At 39.9% G+C, this 19,973-nt stretch overlaps 1 protein-coding gene across 1 annotated transcript; it reads right to left on the bottom strand.

The window, feature by feature from the left end:
• Positions 1-9,668: 9,668 nt before the first annotated feature.
• LOC106887297 (UPF0500 protein C1orf216 homolog) lies at positions 9,669-11,274 on the bottom strand. Its single transcript, XM_014940761.1, has 2 exons — positions 11,143-11,274; positions 9,669-10,556 (listed from the first exon to the last, which is right to left on the bottom strand). The coding sequence occupies exon 2, from the start codon at positions 10,529-10,531 to the stop codon at positions 9,728-9,730; it is 804 nt and encodes a 267-aa protein (XP_014796247.1). The 5' UTR covers positions 10,532-10,556; positions 11,143-11,274; the 3' UTR covers positions 9,669-9,727.
• Positions 11,275-19,973: the final 8,699 nt, after the last annotated feature.

The raw sequence follows: 19,973 nt of genomic DNA on the forward strand, positions 1-19,973 counted from the left end.
CAACTACTTTTGCATTAGAAATACAAGAAAACAGTCACGTACATTTCCATAGATTTTGTAGGTAAAATTATTTCTACTGGAAAATGGGCCCTGGTGCATGGAGGTCATACAGAATTTTTGAATATGTCCACGTGGAATTTTGTTGAAAAGAACATAAGGTTTTTTTAGCTTAATTTCAAAATATTGTTGTTAGCACTGTAGGTATCTCTAGGGGTATTTTTTATATGTACTGAACTGGTTTACTACAAAATCACCTTTGCTGAAAAACTCCCCATCTCACATTCAACTTTGGTCTTGTTGAATCTCACAGCATCTCATACATTGTCTAGAATGACTACAAGAAATGACTACATTTTATGCTTTATTCTTCAAATCTACTGTTTTAAATAATTGTTGCCATTATTCTGGTTGTGTCAACCTTAAAATTTTGTATATATATCAACTGTTTTAAAGGCTTTTTGAAGAGGTCTATTGCTTTACCAGGAAAATGGTTCAATTTTAAATGTATACATTACACAGAATACCTCGTTTTAAATTTCTTCATCTGTCAGGTGAATTCTCTATAGTGTTTTATCACTTGTTAGATTTAAATGATACTATTTTAACGGCTTTTCTGAAAGGCTCTTTCTTTCTTTTATTGGTTGAAAGAAAAATAAGTTCTTTTTAGACATGCAGCATTCCCTTAACAGCTTCACTGCCCTTTCAGTGTGTCATTACATATAACAAAATGTACACACAATGCATCCCTTGGGAGTTGCAGCTTATCATGGTGCAGTACTTTCAAAGTGAGTGTTTTATACCATTTGGCACCCCGAGGACATGTGAGGTGACACCACTGATCTCTCAGGAGAGACATCACTGATTTCTTACAGGTCTCACTGATGAAGAAATCAGTCAATAATTATATTTTGTAAATTCTAGCAGCCTTTTCTTTCTTTCTCCCCCATACAACAGAGGTTGTGGTAAAACTACATCTGCCTGGGCCTCAAGGCATGTTCAGTTTTTGCCTACCTTCATGCCCTCCTTGATGAGAGTAACAAATCAAGTTCAAGCATCCTGTACTGAAGGATCCTTCACTGAGTCAGAGGCTGCTAAGCTCCGACTATTAGGTAAGACTTCCATGGAGGTCTATCAACAAGTCTCAATCATCCATACAGGTTATTGCTCAGGGACAAGGGACACCTCTTTCCACCCAGGGGCTGCCTGCTGTCACTGAAGCATCCTTTTCCAATACAATCAGCGATCATTTGACACACGGGGGACTTCCAGGATTATGGCCAATAAACCTTCCCCACTATGAGAAGAACTAGTGGCTGTGAATGATGCATTTTCAAGCACTAGAGAAGATGGGAAATACATAAATACCTCCTTACTTAAATGGTTTTTGAGGAGTGCTTTCCCTAAGAATAGGCTGGCAAATGTTGGTCTGTGCACAAGAGAAAATGCCCCTGCCTCACACAGAAATGACGTGGTCCCACTGCTTCACAGACAACTACAAATGGAAAACTACAAACTGAAGGTGTTTTTTATTTAATTCAGCTGAATGAACAAAGCAGGATCAGCAAATGATTTTGTGTCAAAAGAAGCCTTGCAAGTGACCTGAAATGAAACACTTTCTTCTCACATACTGCGAGCAAAGCAAAGGACATGAGGCACTGAAGCTGTGACACCAGGGCTGGGAGAGATATTTTTACCTCTCACCCTACTGATTGGCACCTGGATGCAAACCACTCTTCCTGTTGAATCAAGTTGAACCCCTGCCCTCCTCAGGAAAAGATCCTGGCCACCGGGTAATTGCATATTTCCGTCTCTGTGTACAAGGCCATTCTTCTTAATTTCTCCTATGGAAGCACTGCCATGCATTGCCAAAGAGAGCACAGCAGCCACCCAGCTGGAGTCCTGCCTTGTCACTGGGCCAAATTCAACTTTTTTACAGAATGAGAAGCAGCACTAGTCAGAGAAGATGAGGGACTGCACACCACTTCCCCCACTTCAAAATAGTATTCTAATTCTGGCATTCTGTGGGCAAATAGGTGACTTAACTTCAAAACCCATCAAGTTGAGATAGGAAAGGAACTGAACTCTTCCAAGTCCTAACCTCTGTGATGCTGGAAAATTTGAGAAGCCAGGGCAGCATCATCAAAAACAGAAGTTTAGTCTCAATTTTTTTTTTGTCAGAGAAAATTACTCATGAACATGTATTGCTCATGAATGTAACACAAAACAATACTTTACAGAAGGCTTGCTTCTAATTTTATGTACACCCAACTATCATATCTGTATAGGTAACATCAGGAACATATAGTAATGAAAACAAACATCTGATTATAAATCAGCTAGTATCTGAAGCAACCTTAGGAATCTTCACCACAAGCTGGAATTACACATTGCATCCAGGACTTACTGAGATAATGATACTTTTATATTCTATGGTGCTACTGTGAGCAAAATAACGCCTGAGATCATTGAAGATCTAATGCCACAGAGTAAAAGACATCCTTAATTTTATGCTGGAGGGCCACTATAAAACAAAATAACAGCTAGACCAACTTTCCAGGTCCCCTGTGTTGAGCTATCACTTGCTCTCAGCAAGGCATAGGTACAGATTTGTGAACTTCTACCCATGGAACTACCTTTGTGTTTTGATAGTTTTATTGTTGCTAATGAGTCAGCTGCCAAAGTGCTTCTTAGCTAGAAACTAGGTTTACAAAGGACTTCGATCAAAAAGGCTTTGGTGGCTTTCAGGAGAGAATCTAATTTACCTATAACAAGTAGTCATTCTGCTGCAAAACCTAGAGAGACGATCCTATAACACAGAATCATGGCTGCTCTCTTTACTGTCTAAATCAAGCTCTCATTTTTCCATTCAATTCTTAGGTCCACAGAGTGAGAAAAGGTAAAAGAGTAGAGACTTAATCTCATTGTGTCTTGTATATTGTTAATTTAGAGGAATATGACAGCAGAAGCAAGCACCAAAATACACTGGAAGCAACAGCACCCACATGCACTGAAGAACGATGTGAAAGGATAGCAGCAAGTTATATATTCCAGTCCCTAGTTTTAAACTTCCATGTCTAAAGATTTGGACCAGGCCTGTCCTCCTAGTTCCTATTGCATATGCCTGTCATGCAGGCAATGGAAATCCAACCTGCCAGCTACGCATAACCTGGAGGAGACCAAGAACGCTGTTATGACTCCAGTTCGATTTGAGGAGCTGAGACTTTACAGATAAAAAGTGGAGACTTTCCTCCAACTACACATGCTTGAGACAAACCAGAAAAATTAAAAATACACAAACCCTGTGTCACTTTTTCTGGAAAGTTTCTTTTCAAACCAGAAGAATTTAGCTAAAAACATTTCCTCCCCTTCAAATTTTAGATGTGGCTGAAGAAGGCTTTCCTATTTGAAGCAGGATGCTCAGAGGATCATACGAATGGCTGTTCCAACTAATGGGAACAGAGTTTATTTCTGGAGAAAGGCTTACCTCCCTTTGCCCCAACGACTTTCAGGCAAGGTTTTCTAATGCAGTTTGAAGGCTGTTATCAGGCAAGCAACCAGCCACTTTCTGGAATGGACAAATTAACTGATTAAAAGCCCTCTCTGCTAGTGTCACGACTGTGTATATGCAATTGTATTATTACTGGGCATACTGAATGCCAAAATAATATCTAGTTAGGTCCAGATGCTCAGGCTTCCCTGTTGTTAGACCCATTTGTACAGGCACCCATTAATTTTGAGCCAATGTTACTTTGCCAACATGTTATATAGAGGAATTGGAAGAATGGAAAGCAGCCCCTACTAAACTTGGTGACTCATCTAAACAAGTTTTGTTTCAGTAAAGCAAAATTTGTACCAGTCTGCATCCCAATTATCTCAGACAAATCTGCCATGATTTGTAATTACATTATTATTATAAATTAATCCATCCGTGAATTACAGTTGTCTTTTGTTTATTCACTTGTTTAGATGGGTCTAAAAAAATGAGCAAAGCTTTCAGCCATTTATAATAAAAGCAAAATGACTAAAAAGACCTACTTTTTTTTTAGTTTGCATTAATGAGTTCATCCCAAAATATATATGCAATAATATAGGAAATTAAGTTATAAATGTAGGGATGTGCTCCGAGTCACCATGAAAATCTGCATGCAAATGCATAATAATCACAAATCTACATTATTACAATATTAAAAAATACCTACAATTAAATTATCATGTGGAAATAATCATAATGTTATTGGAAACTCAATTATTGTGGCAACCCTTGTCGGGGAATTAGCAGGCTATGGCAAAGGCAAGTCAGACCTGAATTCATCAAATATATATTATCACAATATTACATGTTCACTTCGATTCCATGCAAAGACAAACATCCTCACTCACTAGTATCTGCTCAATGCATTTGTATTATTCATGAACAACTCTGTGATCTATTATACATACAAAACTGATTGTACGCTGCTTGCCGGAGGCTACAATGCAGAGACACAGAATTAATTTTATTATATACACATGCATGATAATTGCGTAGAATTCGGTCAAATATCAAACTCTGCTCCTGTGCTCCATTATTTTACTTTCCAAAAAGAGGTCTAAGGTCAGCAGCAATTTCTCTTTGGTGACAGTGAAACTCTTTGTCATTTAGAGTACAAAGTTCCTGGGTACTAATGAGCCTGGAGCTGTGATGAATGGTCACACATTCCCTTTCCTCTCCAACCCCCACTCATCAAAGGGAAAATGTAACTTTTATTGAGATTCTCAAGAATTCCTTGCCTCTCATGCACACAGAAGTCACTCCAGGCTGTGGACTTTGAGACTTGATTTGTCAGAGATGGAGGCAACTTTTTTGTTTGCTTTGGAGACTTGGATAAAATTGTGTGAGAAGATGATCAATACAATTAAGGAAACTTGTTTGCAGCTGTAGTTTTATTTCTGTAGGAACTTTTGTTATTTTCCAGATGTTTAAGTAAAACCTCCAGAAGTGTTTTTGCAGGGCCATCTTCCTTACTACAATTTTCATTAAAAACAAATATCTACCTTCCCCTTTCTTCAATAGCACTTCAATAGACTGATAGGAAGTCTTTTTTCCTCTTCTCCCAAATCTTCCACACATTTTGCCAGAAAGACGAAGATCAGTACCATCCAAGATGTTTGTAATTGTTTGAAGACACAGGGAGATAGAAATGCATCAGACTTGAGAAGTCATACCACCTCAAAGTTCTGGTCTGGATTCAAATGTCATCATAAGTCAGCAGGACATTTGACTTCAACATGTTTCAGTTTAGGTAAAAGACATATCTAGGGGAGTAAGTGATATGTGCGAATTTTGGCAACAACAACTACTGTCACTCAGCTTCAGAGATGGGTATCGACTCCCATGTACCACAGTTACACAAACACTCCTTAGCATGTATGTAGCCCAACGATCCAAAATATTTGTTTCAGGTATGAGAAAAAGGTAATCTTTAACCAAGAAAAAAAGCTGTCCAGTGTGCCATTCCCCACACTGCATTAGAAATCAAACCCTGAAACACCTGTCTTTGTAGTTCCATTCCGGAGTCATAATATTTATAGAAATAAACTGTAACAAGAACTCTAAAGAGTTTCTTTAAGTCTACTCATGAGCCAGGGGAGATCTAAACAAACTCATCTTTAAATCTATCTTTGGTATGCTTATGTCATGCCCAGAGTCCATAATTTTCATAGCTCTGAGAAAACTGTAGGATCATCCACATTTAGTGCACGGCTCACAAGTTTACCACAATATCATAAATTTACTATAAATTGGTAAAATCATCGCTGTCCTAATTAAGGAAGGTGACAGACATGCTAGAAAATCTCAGGAAGAAGGAAGTGAATGAATCCCCTGCATAACATGTGGCTCCATCACAAGAGGTAACAAGTGAACATGTTAAGCTGGGCTGTTTACCAAGGCTGACTCATAGCCATCAATAACAGAAATGGCAAAAACACAGCTCTGACCAGTCTCCAGGAAAGCAGTTTAGCTAACTGAAATGCTGGAGATGCAGAAGAAAAGCCCTTGCATTAAAGAACATCTCAGTAATGCATTTTGTCACTTAATTGTTTATAACTCCATTCTGATTTTAGGTAGGTACAAGCTATACCTTTTTTAGTGCAATGACTCCAAGGGAACTGCCACCTTTTAAACATCCCACTCTTCCGTGGTAAATGTAAGATTATTTTCTGCCATTTCAGGCTGGCTAGGCAATTAGGTGAGCAGCAGAACCATAAGGCTCAGGCAGCATCATTTAACTTCAACCTTTGCTGTAAAAGTAGGTAACATAAGCTGTCGGGTTGAAGAGAAGATTTCTCCTGCAGATAGTTAGCTGGACAGGCTCTGGCAGGCACTAAGATAATGGGAAGAAAGACCTGACCAAAACTCTCTATTTTGTAATCATTACCAAAGACCTATGAGTACTTAGGTAGATATACGAAAATTCAGTAATTCAGGCTTGTACCTCTTGCTAACACTAAACCCATGCAGTTTAACTTCAGATAAAAATACAGATTTTAAGAAATTTAGTTGAACCTCATCCAAACTACCAAATCTCTTAAACACATAAGGAGACTGAATAATTTGAGAGGACATACATATAATATACCTGAGACTGTTGCTCTGTCTGGTATGCCTAAAAACACTCCATGGGTTACCAATGAGATTCTGACACTTTCCCACTGGCCTTCCACTGCTAAAACATACAAGGAAAAAAACACAGCTGTTAAGCCACATTTTCCAAGTTTGTAAAATAAACTCATTTTTAAAATCATGTAACTTTTAATTGGTTTGCCCAACTCCAGTTATTAGCAGCCACACTAGAACCACCAGCTAAACAGCAAATTGTTGCAAAGACCAATGTTATTTCCTCAGTTAACATTTATTTCTGTATCCATAAAAGTGCTACATGGAAAGAGTGTGCACACAGGACAAGTCTTGGCTTCATTTTCTTGCCAGCTATCAGACAGCATTGCCCATGCACAAATCTTTTGGTATTTAATATTCATAGTGCAGAAGCATCTACTGATCCAATTAGGATCAAGAAATCTTATGAGAGGTGTTATACAAAACAAAGATTGTCACAGTTCTGCCACAAAGCACTTAGAATTGGACAGGTTGACAACTCAACTATTGCAGCACTGCGTATTGTGTGAGAGATATTTTTTACTGATTTTCTAGTCACCCTTAAATACAAGTATGACACCATAGGTAGCCCTATGCAGTAATTGGGGGCATTCCACTTCTTGCAACAAATGCAGGACAACACTCTGCTTCAGCAGCTACTGAGGCAAAATTGCTACTTAGTCTTACAATATATTTTATTTCAATGACATGGTAGTATTAGTAAAGCTGAATCTAATTTATAAGATAATTCTTTTTCAAACAAACAAAAAAAAACATATTGGCCAAAATTAACAAAAGTATATATTTTGGTTGTCTTCCTATCGGGAACAATTTGACATTTGATTTAAAATTTCAGTAATATTTTTGAGAGATGTGTCCCTTCTTCACCAGTTCTTTGCCCAAGAGATACAACATAATAGCAGTTTCCTTGTGCTTAGTTTAACAAAACACTGACTCTCTTAACCAATGACAAAAAGACTTTTCTAGTTCATGAAGTATAAAAAAAAAAAAGAAAAAAACCCAAATCCTTGCATGGCCCTATTGGCCATGCTTAACATTCCTCCTTGGAAGGCATATTAAGGCAGAGCAGGTTATCTTTGAGGTGAGTTTAGTATTTAAGTGCTCTTTGAGAAACCTGCAGTGCTGACAGAGAACAGCGTTCCCAAGGCTGAGCAGAGAGCTGGGTGGGATGAGAGCTCAGGAGTAATGTCTTCCAGTCACACGCGATCCCCAGCTCTCTTCTCCAGCCCCCTGAAAGCCCCTGGCAACCTGAATCCCCCAAATGAGGCAGTAGAGGGTGCTTCTTCAAATATCTCCTTGATGCCAAGGATGTTTCTATGGTAATTCTGCATTCAAAGTTACAGGCTCGTGCTGCTTCAGAGGCTACACCAGGGCCCAAGGAGATGAATGAACCTATCTAAGGTTGTGCATACCCAGGGGGCTTCCATAATTTTGGGTGCACAGAAATACAAAGACGGAATAATGACAATGTTGTGCTGCACTTCAATTGTTGAATTACTTCAATACCTTGCTCACAGATGTGTGCATGTGAATCTAATCAACCAAACGCCTTGTAGACAGCAGAGATTATTTTGAGAGATTATTCCTGCTTCCGCTACAGAAAAAGAAGTACAAGCTTTTCATAACCTCTTGTATACAGGGAGGTGTGTGTGCGTGCATACACAAACACACACATGCACCCTCTCTCTATACACACACAAAAAAGCTAAGCATAAAAGATTGCCTATATATAGCACATAATTCTCAGAAAGATATGACTTCTAATAAGACACTCACCTCTTTATGCAGAAAAAAACACACCAAAAATCTGGCTGAATGCTCATCTGCCTAAACTTTTATAACAAAAAAACAACAGGGGAAAAGGAAGGGTGGCATGATCAGAAAGAAGTATCTGAAGAAAATGAGATTTTTTCCATATCACTTTAAATCCTAGAACAGGAAGCTTTTCAGTATCTTTTCTTTTTGAATCATTTTTTGCTTTAGATCCTAAACCAGCACATTCAACTATTCAATTTGCTGTTCAATAATAGGGACTCACGTTGCCTTTTAAACGCATACAAAAAAGTTGCATCTTTTTGCTTTCATTCTCCCTGCGTGTTTGTTGCATACTGTCATCAAATTCCCTACAGGCATCCTAACCTTGCAATTGGAGAAACAGTGCTCTAGGCTTTTCCACGTGTCTAATACACCTGGATAAAAAGTGCTAATTGTCACCAACTTCCATTAAATGACAGCAGTAAGGCACAAAATATGCTTGATTTGCAGACACTAGTGCCACTGGGAGTTAGCAGCAGATTAATAATTGTGCAGACCTTGAACATTCCCCTGGCACTGCCAGTCTGGGTTTCCAATGCAACGCCAGATTACAAGGCCTTTGTTTTTAGCTTGCTTTCCAAGGAAATGAGGCTTAGGCAGTAGTACTGACCCCTGTGCATGTGTTTGACTGTCCTACCTTCTCACAATAATTTCTGGTCAATCTAAATAAATTTTATATGAGGCTAGAGGTCACAAATGTGCAATGGCCTTAGCAGTTTTGTGCAAAACGGGCAGCTAGGTAGATATAATCAAGCCTGAGCTTACATGTTTTAAATATCCTGGCTTTCTAGATTCTGATATTCTTGCCAACAAACGAACCCTAATTCTGCTCAAGTTTTGCTAGCGCTGCAAGTAGAGGGGAGATATGCCATATCACATATTCAGCAGGCAGCAGCAGTTGCATCTGACCACATTTATAGGTCAGGTGCCAGAATAGGTTTCCAGTTTGTGGGGTTTTTTTCTTTCTACGAAGCAATATGCCAAAAATTCTATTTCAGCTTGAGGCTTCGAGTGCACTTCAGGAGTCAGCTTCTCACACAGGTACAGTCTTGCTCTGGTTTCCTCCGAGTAAATTCAGGGGCCAACACTTTCCCTTCCCTTTTCTTCTTGTTCTGCTGCCGCTGCTGTTCCCTCTCTGCTCCCAGCGCACGTGGGCACGTACTCCTGGGTATGAGGACACCACCCCTATAGCATGCAAGCTTACTGACGGCTCCGGTGGCATTACAAAGCTCATTTCTGCATGCAGCAACACGATTACGGCGAAGGTGAGGGCGAGGTTGAGCAAATGTGTTTCAACACTTCTTTCTTGGTATTTATTACCGTGCCGTAGCATTCCTGCAATCTGGCCTGCTGCTGCTCCAGCTGCTTGTGCAAGCTCCTGATTGAACGCAGCAGCAGAAGCCGTCGGTACATAGCTAGCTGGAGCCGGTACTTCTCCTTTTCCTCCTTTTTCTTACTTTCTAAGCTCTCTGCTACTTTCGCAGTCTTCATCCAAATTGCCTGGTCCAGGCTACAAGGGGCTGCATCCCTCTTCATGCCACTCCCCACCTGCGGCATATCACGGCCCCCGGGGTCACTCCCAGGGGGGGCAGCGACAGCCTGCAGGGGCTCGCCAACCACATCGGGCACCCACGGGACCAGCAACACCTTCGAACTTGAGTTGCCATCACAGTAGGGACTCTCAGAGCACGGGGAGGCAATGCCCACAGGCTGCAGGTTACCAACCGTTGCAGGGTAGGATGAGCCACCTAATGATGGATTTACAGCCGTCGGATGATGCTCAGCCAACCCAGAGGCTGTCTCCTGTGCCTGGTCACCACTAACCATCTCTGGGCCAGTCAGGGCTTTTGCCTGGGCCATGGCCTTGCTGGAGAGGACAGACAGTCTTTCTGGCACTGCTGAGCTTCCCTTGTCTTCATTAAGGCTGGCTAATGAAGGGCTGGCAGAGCAACCAGGGGATGCCGCTACATCATCACATTTCAGAAACGGGTCTTCGTCATCACTGTTATTTTGGATTTTGTCTTCATCTCTTGGTAGCACACCTACTGTCTCAGCCATTTATTGCATGAGCTACAGAAAGTTTCTGTGGACAAAGTGGAGGCAAGAGGATTTCATTTTCACATACACACACACACAGAGAAGCCCAGTGCAGAGTGACATTTGAAGAAAGAACCTCTCATATTTAAGCAATGGACCTATTACTTTTCTAATAAAGCACAACCCTTGGGTCACTTCAGGCCATTTCTTGTGATTTGCATTAGATGTTCTTCGAGACACAACATTAATCCAATAATAATTAAAATGATATACTGTACTATTAACATTCTCAAATCTTTAAAGGCAAGCAATCTATCCCTGCAGCACTGGCTGTGCTGACTAATTAAACAGAATACAGTTGTAAATGGGTATTGTAAGCACTTCTCCCATTTAAGAACACAGCTCGAACAAGTGTAGTTTGTAGAGACAGGCGAGTTATCAGGATCGATCAGCTTTAAAGGGAGGTGGATGTACCACAAACAGCAGGTTGCATTTAAATACCCTCTCCAAGATTAATCTGTCTGCTACCAGTTTGTTTACAAGGTTGCCTTTTCCCCTCCTATTAATTCTGACAGTAAAGCTATATTAGCACCACGCTAGCCATAGACAGGAAAAAGAAACCAAGCACTTACCGAGGTTACTGGGGAAAAGGAAAAGAGTTACAGTGCATTGTGTCTGTGTATCATGTTTTCTTGAATGTGAGTCAGCACAATCTGGAACAGAAACATCACTGTGCTGGAGCAGGAGCAGCAACAGCATTATGCTGTTCCACCCAGCAACAACACAGTCAGTCCCAATCACGGAGGAGTGCAGAGCTGGTTTCTTCCCCCCCAGTGGATATTCCTCCCTGGCATCCAGCTGATATGTCATCTTTGAGCATCAAAATGAAAACCAGGGTTGGGTGACACTCGTTTTCCCACCTCAAAACCAAACATACTCGATTCACTCATTCTACAGGGGGACAATATCTATGGCCCTTCCCATCCCTGCTAGTCAGCAAGGAGGTAACACAGCACCAAAAAGAGGGCAGGTCATTCTGGACTCCAGTGTACACATTTTTCTTCGGAAAAAATAAGCTTAGGTAAACTTTAGCTGTACGAACAAGCTAAAGCCAAAAATGAAACAACCATTCAGTACTAACTGAATGCTAAGCATAAAGGCAGGCAGAAAGCCATATATTTGTTTCATGTACACCCATGTTTAATTATGCTGGCCTAATCTTTAAGGAGCAGCTCTACATCCAACTAAGGTATCCCACAGAACAATAAACTTTATCTGCACCTTTGATGTTCAGAAAAGCTACCTTAAGCATCCTCCCTTGCTTGTAATGCCAGGAACAAAATTCACAAATCATCTATCTGCATCTACTTTAGTCAATTTACCAAAGGGGTTCAGTTGCCCCAAGACTTTCTCTACTCCATTCTGTTAATATAAATAGAAGAAAGAACCAATCCAAAATGCTATCTAGAATCTTCCTGGAACTGGAAAAGGATGAAGGTAGATCCTATCTCCACATCCTATCTCTACATGTGCTGCAATACAGATAATAATTTCTAATTTTTCATCTGTACTGACTATTCTTCTTTCTGATGAATCTGTTAGGATATACTTCCAACCTTGAATATATGAAGTCCAGTTAACGTAAATAAAGATTTGTACCCTGAGGTCTAACACGAATGCATTTTTTTGGTGCAAGAGGTATTTTGCACTGAATTGGTAAAATAAACTAAACCTGCTCTGTTTAGGTGCCAGATCATGCTGCAGATTATATAAATAATACTAGGAAGAGATTAATATCCAGCAAGTTAATAAACTCTGCAAGTTTATACCTTGGTGATTCCCATTTATCTGAATCACAAGTTATGGTAATTGAAGAATATGGAATTCAGATAACAGGAATTTTACTGTATTACACTCTGAAAAGGTTCATTGTAATACAGCATTACATAGAGAGTCTTTTACTTTCGGCTGCTCACCTCTCCAAAGCGCTGCAGGCATATCTTTCCACTACAAAGAGGACAGAGGATGGGTGTTAGGTAGTACATGGTCTCCAGCTATGTCAATACTTTTCTATCAGCAATAGTATTCCGTTGCTCACTTCTACCTTTGTAGCAATTTACCACAAAATAACTATTTTCTAATAGTCTAACTGGGCATGAAAAAACAGAGTTTTGAGTTTTATAGGGTTTTTTTGTGTCTTGTTTTGGTGTTTGTTTTTGTTGGTATTTTGGGGGGGGGTTGTTGTTTTTCGGGTTTTTTTTGTTTAAAATGCTCTCTGCAGCGTTAATTATTTCAGCCAAATTTTACAGGCAGTCTTGTTTGAAGGGATGGGGAAAGGGACAAAAAAGTGGTTTTGCTCAGCAAATTCGTTCCATCAAAAATAATATTAAATTTTTTATACATGTGGATCTGGATGGAATAAATAGCATCTGATACAATCAACTAAATAAACTACAAGCAATCAAAACTCGGTGAGCTAGATGGCTTTTCATAGAATATTATGACTTCAGCTGTGATCTTTGAGGCTTAATAGCAAAAAGTATTCAGTCTATTGGACCTAGAGATTCAGAAATATAGAAATACTCTAAAAGATACATATTTATTATTGCTACTATGCAAGTGCCATTTATGGCTAGAGCTGAATGCGTGTTTCTGTAATTACCCTCCCTGCTGTTGTTCACAACTTCCTAAAATCTCACCTAGAGCATCAGATTGAAATTTTCTAGATTCAGTTTCTGCCTGAAAGTGAATATATACTGAATATTTCAGCCAAAAAGATTTAGATGCTCAAGTATGAAAGCAGGAACAAAAAGAGTCTTATGGCTGGGGAGACTTACAGAAACCTTTCAGGAGAAAGGCCTCTTGTATAACGCACAGAGTGGGGAACAAGACCACAGCTCATTTCAAATGGAAACATGTAGATTCTTTTCTGAGATGATACAACAATCCTTCTTTTCCCCCAAGACTGTTACCTTGACAAAGTGACTCCTACAGTTTAGCTCACTTTTTTTTGCAATTCAACAGCTTAATAAAGAGGAGACCTGAAAAGACCTTACATTAGCTTCCTTTGCTGCAAGAGCTACGTTGTGCCATTTCAACGATGAAGAAATCTTTTGAGAAGACTTTGCTGTTCTCACTGAGAGCCCTTCACAGGCAGAGATGCCTCTTGCTCACTGCTGGACTTGTTTTCTGGGGCAATATTTATGGGAACCTTTCCAGGCAGAAGCTGCTTCAGATTTCGTGGCGAATACATCTGTCAGTCCAACACACTGAGAATTTCAGGTAGGTAAAATGAAAGCAAAGACGCCTCCAGTTGAGGTTCATTGCGTTTTGCTACCACCCACTCACAGGTAGGTGCGACTGCAGCAGTTTCAAGGTGTAGACCCTGGGGAGCCACCCTCAAGCTGTCAGTCTTGCATGCCCCTGCAAGGTCTATGCCAGCAGAGGTTTTTAATCCATCACAGTCCTTCAGATATTAGCTAGGAGATGTAATTGGCAGCCTACAGGCTCATATCTGTAAGCACGTGCTGAAATGCTCTGTGCTTGCATGCTTATGGAAGGAGGGCTTAGCCACCACGACCATGTCTTATGTGACAGCAGGAAAGAAATGATCTTGGGGGATTCCCTGTAGGTAGTCATGACAGTTATTTCTCCTGTCTCTTCCAATCATAATGCCATTCCCGAGCATGGACAGACGTGAGGACAGGAAGGTGCTTGGTCTTGTATTTTAATCAAGTACAAATGTTTTACTGAAGTTCAAAGCGTAACAGCCAAACACATTTACAAACAGCGTCAGAAGGTGATAAGAATTGGTGAAGGTATGCCATTATAAGACCATGGCCTGGAAAGCTATGTTGTTTTGTATTTGAGTTTGGGGAGTACTTTTAACAAAGTAGTAAAAAGTATCCTGTTACACAGTAGTGTAATTCCATATTTTATATTAATTGCTCTTAAAGATCAAAAGCCATATTCTGTCTGTTAATGTACACACTCACATGGCCTCCTATGAAATCAATGAGATCCACATGTGTGCATCTGAGGCCTAAATTTTTCCCCAAAGATTCTTTAAAATCCTTTTACAGGGCAGTAAGTCATAGAAGCAAGCTGTACGTTCCCTTTCTTCTGCCTCCATACCCAAAACAGACTTGAGTTATTACAGGCTGCTGTGCATTATGCTGGATAGTAACAGCACCCCGAGGGGCCACTGGCCAGCCAGGGATTGCCATCATTTTGCTCTTACCCTCATCCACACCTAGGCATTTTTTTTTGTTTGGTTGTTTTTTTTTGTTTGGCATTTTTTTGTTGGTTTTTTTTTTTTCTAATGTGGTTGGACTCGGAGGTCCCTTCCAACCACTAAGATTCTGTGATTCTGTGATTTATGCAATCCTTTTACACCAGCAAAGAAAGAAGGAAGAAATTGAGCCCAGCTACACGTGCAGCCTACTGATGATATCAAGAAGTGCTCTAGATATTTCAGCAGCAGAATAAAGCACAATGGGACATCCCAGCAGCTTTCAGACAGAAGGAAATTAGGTATTTGCAGAGCTGGAGCTCACCATGCGTCCAGATAACCTGGAAGCTTTTAAGAAAAAGGAGAGTGGATAGATAATTTTACCAGTGGGGAAATATTCAATGGCTCCAAACCTGAAAACCCAGGGATTCCAGTAGACCGTCTTTATATTAAGGGTAAAAAACATTGAAACAATCTGCCATGACTGGCAAAAATTTGCAGGCTTGTTGCCAGTTTCAACAGAACTGCCTGTCAGAGGTGCAAATCTCTGAAGGAGTATCTCTGACTAAGGTTGAGGTGAGTTTGCAGGCTTTGAAATCTCAAGACTGCAGGTTCCAAAGTGACCCAAACACTAGAAAGGGCTTGATGACAGCTCTCACTGCAATATTTCAGCAGCTCTACTCCTAACTCTGCTCGGGCTTAAATATTCCCAGGGACACAGACTGAAAAATATATTTATATGGCTTTATAAAGATATTTTAAAAGTGGAATGTTTTGATTTTCCTCAAGGCAGCAGTTGTTCTTCCTACCATCTATATGGAACGCATTAGCTTATGATTTGAATCACTGTTAACAAGTGAAAGAACAGCAGCATCATTGCCTAAACCAGTTTATTGTCTAAGTCCCTATTCCTGCCATCCAATCCACAGAGCTGTATTTTTATCCTGGAACAGCCAGAAAGAACATTCTAAAGTCTTGTTGTGAACTCAGGGATCTGCTTCAGCTCACACAATAAGCAGTTAACATTGGCAAAGATGGAAAAGGACAACCAATGGGCACATGGAGCTGGGTTTTTGTTTGTGTTTTTTTTCTCCCATCTGGACAGACTGATCTGTGTCAGGCAGACCCAATGGGCATCAAATGGGCAGACCCATTTCAATGGGGACCAAACTCTTTGCATTTCTAGAGCCAGTTAAGAATGTTTCACGATAGACATACTAAGGATGAAAGCTTGCATGACAAGGGCACCTACAGCATATGCTCTACAAACTAGTGTGGGGGCAAATGGCAATCTTTATAGTGACTTAAAAACCTCCATGAATCCTGAGATATGCCAGTTTACCTCATTTACTGTTTCTTCTAATGGAGAGAATATGATTGTCTATAATTTATTACAGTTGTACTGAAAAGGAAAAATCTGGTTATAAACTGAAAAATGATGGATTCCAAAAAGCAGCTTCCCTTACATGTTAAGTAAAAAGGAAATTCTAAAATATCAGCAAAAGTTTGATATTTTCCCCCATAATTCAGTAAATATTGAGTTTCGTGTTAGCAAAATTGAAAGTGACCTTTTTCAGTGTGATGCTACTGCCTCTTTTTTTTTTTTTAAATATTAGTTTTGCCTATCATTTTGTTCAGCAAAAAATAAAGTGTGGGAGAAGGAGAGAAAAAAATGCAAAAGAATTTAAAGTAGGAAGATCATGTAACCTGAGAAGCTATTACAGCTTTCCTATGGAGAAAAGACTAAAAAATTCTTCCTGCAGAAAAAATGGTACTTGAAATATATTTGAATAACCTCCAGTATTAAAAGATTTAAAAGTATTGCTCATATACTGCAAGAACTCCATGCCTAGCAGGTAAATACTGGATTACCCAATCTAGCTGTTAGATTTCAGATGTGAAAATGAGTATGTAGACAACTCACGTGTCTAGTTACAATTCACATCCTGTATGCATTGAGAGAAAAATCCTTCCTGCTAAGCAATATGTAAACAGACTGTGTAATTTTTGATAATTGATGCTTATGTTTGCTTTCATTTTGACACTTGATCATAACTGACAAACCGATGGCTAGGAAAGAAGAAAACTTTAAGCTGTAAGAATAATAAACAGAGCACTGTGAGAGATGGGATAAAAAAGACCCTCGATACATGGGAGGAAAACTTCAGGAAGTGGGGCTAAGCCACAAATGGATAGACAAGTAATTATTTGGTGTTTCACCACAACTTAAAATGAACTTACAGACCTTTCCAGAAGCCAAGTGCATTTTTTTAAAAAGAGTAACAACATCAAATGCTTTGAAAAGGGTGCACATTTTCTGCCTTAGCTGTTAAACCAGAATGGTATGAGGCAAGAGTATTAAGAAAATTACACTTAATATAAAAAAAATAATTAAGAAACAGTTTTAGATCAAGTGGCTAAAAAGAAAAAACAAAGGATGCATTTGTGCTGTTTGAGCCTAACCATTTCCACAAATTTTAAATTGATTCATGAGGAGATTAACTCTACAGATCAGTACCAGGGACTGAAAAAATTGCATCTACAAACACCTCCTCAAAAATTCTACTGTGTCATTCAGTATGCCTTTGTGTGTAGCCCACCGTGGTATAGCCTACATATCAACCTTTGCATAGCACCCAAATTAATCCAGGTTTACATGTAGTATCTGGATAGACTCACCTGCCATCTCTGTTGTCCACACACAAACACGGAGTGAAAAAAACTTTGCCCAAGCTCATTTGGGACTAAGGAGAAGGTCAGGCTTGCTAACATCTCAGCTAACACAGCTGAGATGGATGAGAATGAGTAGGATACAAGCCTGTCTGTCAGCAAAAAACATGATTTCAGCGGCATGTAGTGTAATTCATCTGAATCTCAGCTACAGCAGACTTAACAGACTCTAACAGGGAGAGAAGGCATATGGACCACAGGGTTCGTTGTACTTGTCCATGTTCTTACTTTGCAACGGAGGCGTTTCTCAGCAACCTGGATTTTGCAGCCTGCTTCCAGTGGTTAGTACAGATAATTCTTTCACAACAGCAGTTTCATTTTTACATCCAGAGGCTCTTTGCTGAGTGTCTGTCAAAGTCCAATTCATTACCTGCAGAATTATCAGCTAAAGCCCTATCACTTTTCTATAAGTAAAATTTTTAAGAGATTAGGAAGTAACAGAGAAAAGATACCCATATGCAATTAATGAAAGATAAGCCTCCAAATGGAGGTTTATTTTAGAGATGTGTATCTACAGATACTTATTTCTTAAAGGAAGAAGAGATATGGAGTCCAATTTTTACTGGATTGAACAGAGGACAGGTTATGAAAGAAAAGTCTGAGATACCAATCCCAGTGAAGTCTCCGGCTGAACAGAAGAAATAATGTGTCCTTCCCAGAAACAGCGAGCATAGTTAGGTTCTGGATGTCAAAATTAGGTAATGCTTCCTTATACCACTTAAGTTTCTTGCAGCTCTGCCTGCCTGAACCTTGAACCCATGTTGAACTTCCCTGAGCCCCAGGCAAAGGTCCTGCCAGAACCCCACTGGCGCTTGTAGTCCCAAATCCTCCTTGTACCCAGAAGGCACTAGAAAGCTGTTATTAACTCCAGTGACACCAGGCCACAATTTTATCCTCAGTCTGACTTACGGAACCTCCTTGGGATCTTCCTGAAGAGTGTTAAAAGAACACAGAGCAAAATCATTGCCACCTATCAATGTGCTCTTTGCCACCTTGCAACCTTCTTCCCATCCTTTCTAAAAACTCCACCAAGGCACCACCGGTACCATCTTATTGACTCCTGAAGAGATCGCAACACTCAGTGGAGGTATTGTACTAATTAAGATTTTGAGAACAGTAAGCAAAAACATAGTGTTTGACCTCACACTTGGCAAGTTACTCACAGTTCCCTGCTTCTCTTCACAAGATTGTCTTGATAACAACCATTGCCAGGAGGGATCTGAGATAGCGAGTGCAGCAAATAAATAAATAAGTTAATGCCTACATATGTGAACTCCACTTCCTTAGGCAAAAATAATGAGTCAAATGAGTGAAGGATCTGCTGCTGTTTTATGTATGGTAGTTGTATATACACCAACGTGCAAGAAACCTTCCAGAGACTTCTGTCATCACTTGGGTAAGCCATAATTCAAATTGCCAGTCTACTGATTTCAGGAACTTGCATTACTCTTAGGGGAAGGTTGCTGCTTTGTCATTCTAAAAGGGTGGCACACCTCTGAAGCTTCCTTCAGTATAGGCTGAGGGAATGAGCGCATATCACATGTGCCAGAAGGAGGTGGAATTGGACAAGCTGAGCAAGTTAAGGCAATCCAATGCTTTGAGACAGGGGAAAAATAAATCCATGCAGAAGGACATAGTACATGTATGAACAACACCCACACAAACTATGGGAGGTCTTGCTTTCTTGCTAGGAAGAACAAACAGTCTTTTCTGAACTCATTTTTACAGACAAAGCCACCAAGCTCATTGGACAAAAGTACAAGTCATAAGAGGAGTATAGGACACCGAATCTAGGTAATTTATCTCATCCTAAAGTGTTTTCAACAGAGAGAGGAGAAGTTACCACTTGGAATAGGCTTCCTTTAACTTCATTTTCAAATGACGTAACTTTCAGATGACTAAGTCCACACTAGTGCACCTTAACCACGAGGTACATATTGCTGAGAGGGACTGAAAGCTCAGCATCAACATAGTTGGAGCAAGAACTTTTGGTCAGTGGAGAGTATGATCTTTGCACTGGTATGCCCAAATAGCTTAGAGCAACAACTGCTTTAGGGGTTTCCTGAGCTTGGTGCTGCATCTAGGTAACTGTGTTTAACAGTCTTTGATGGAACAATTTGCCTCTTTCCCTTTTGAAGCAGCTTATGCCTTTTGGCTTCTATAACATTCCATGGCAATGAATTCTGCAATATAATTTTGCATTGCGTGAAAAGCATTACCAACAGGGCAAGCCACACCTTTCCAGGGATTCAGTAACATGCTGACACCATCTTATTTTTGTCTCGTCTAATCTCATGAATCATAAGCAATAGAACAAAGATTTCTACATGTCTGCTTTTTTCCCCCAATATGAACAAGCTCTTTTAAAGCAATGGTTATCAACGGGAAAATGACCTTTTGCCAGGGAATGTGTATTTCTCACACAGGTCATGCTATGGCAAACCCTAGGCTGGCTGAGGCCGTTCAGCAAAGGCACAAAAAAAAAAAAAAAAAAAAAAAAAA

Source organism: Calidris pugnax, unplaced genomic scaffold (genome assembly GCF_001431845.1).
Source record: "Calidris pugnax isolate Ruff unplaced genomic scaffold, ASM143184v1 scaffold8, whole genome shotgun sequence".
NCBI classification, from domain to species: Eukaryota; Metazoa; Chordata; class Aves; order Charadriiformes; family Scolopacidae; genus Calidris; species Calidris pugnax.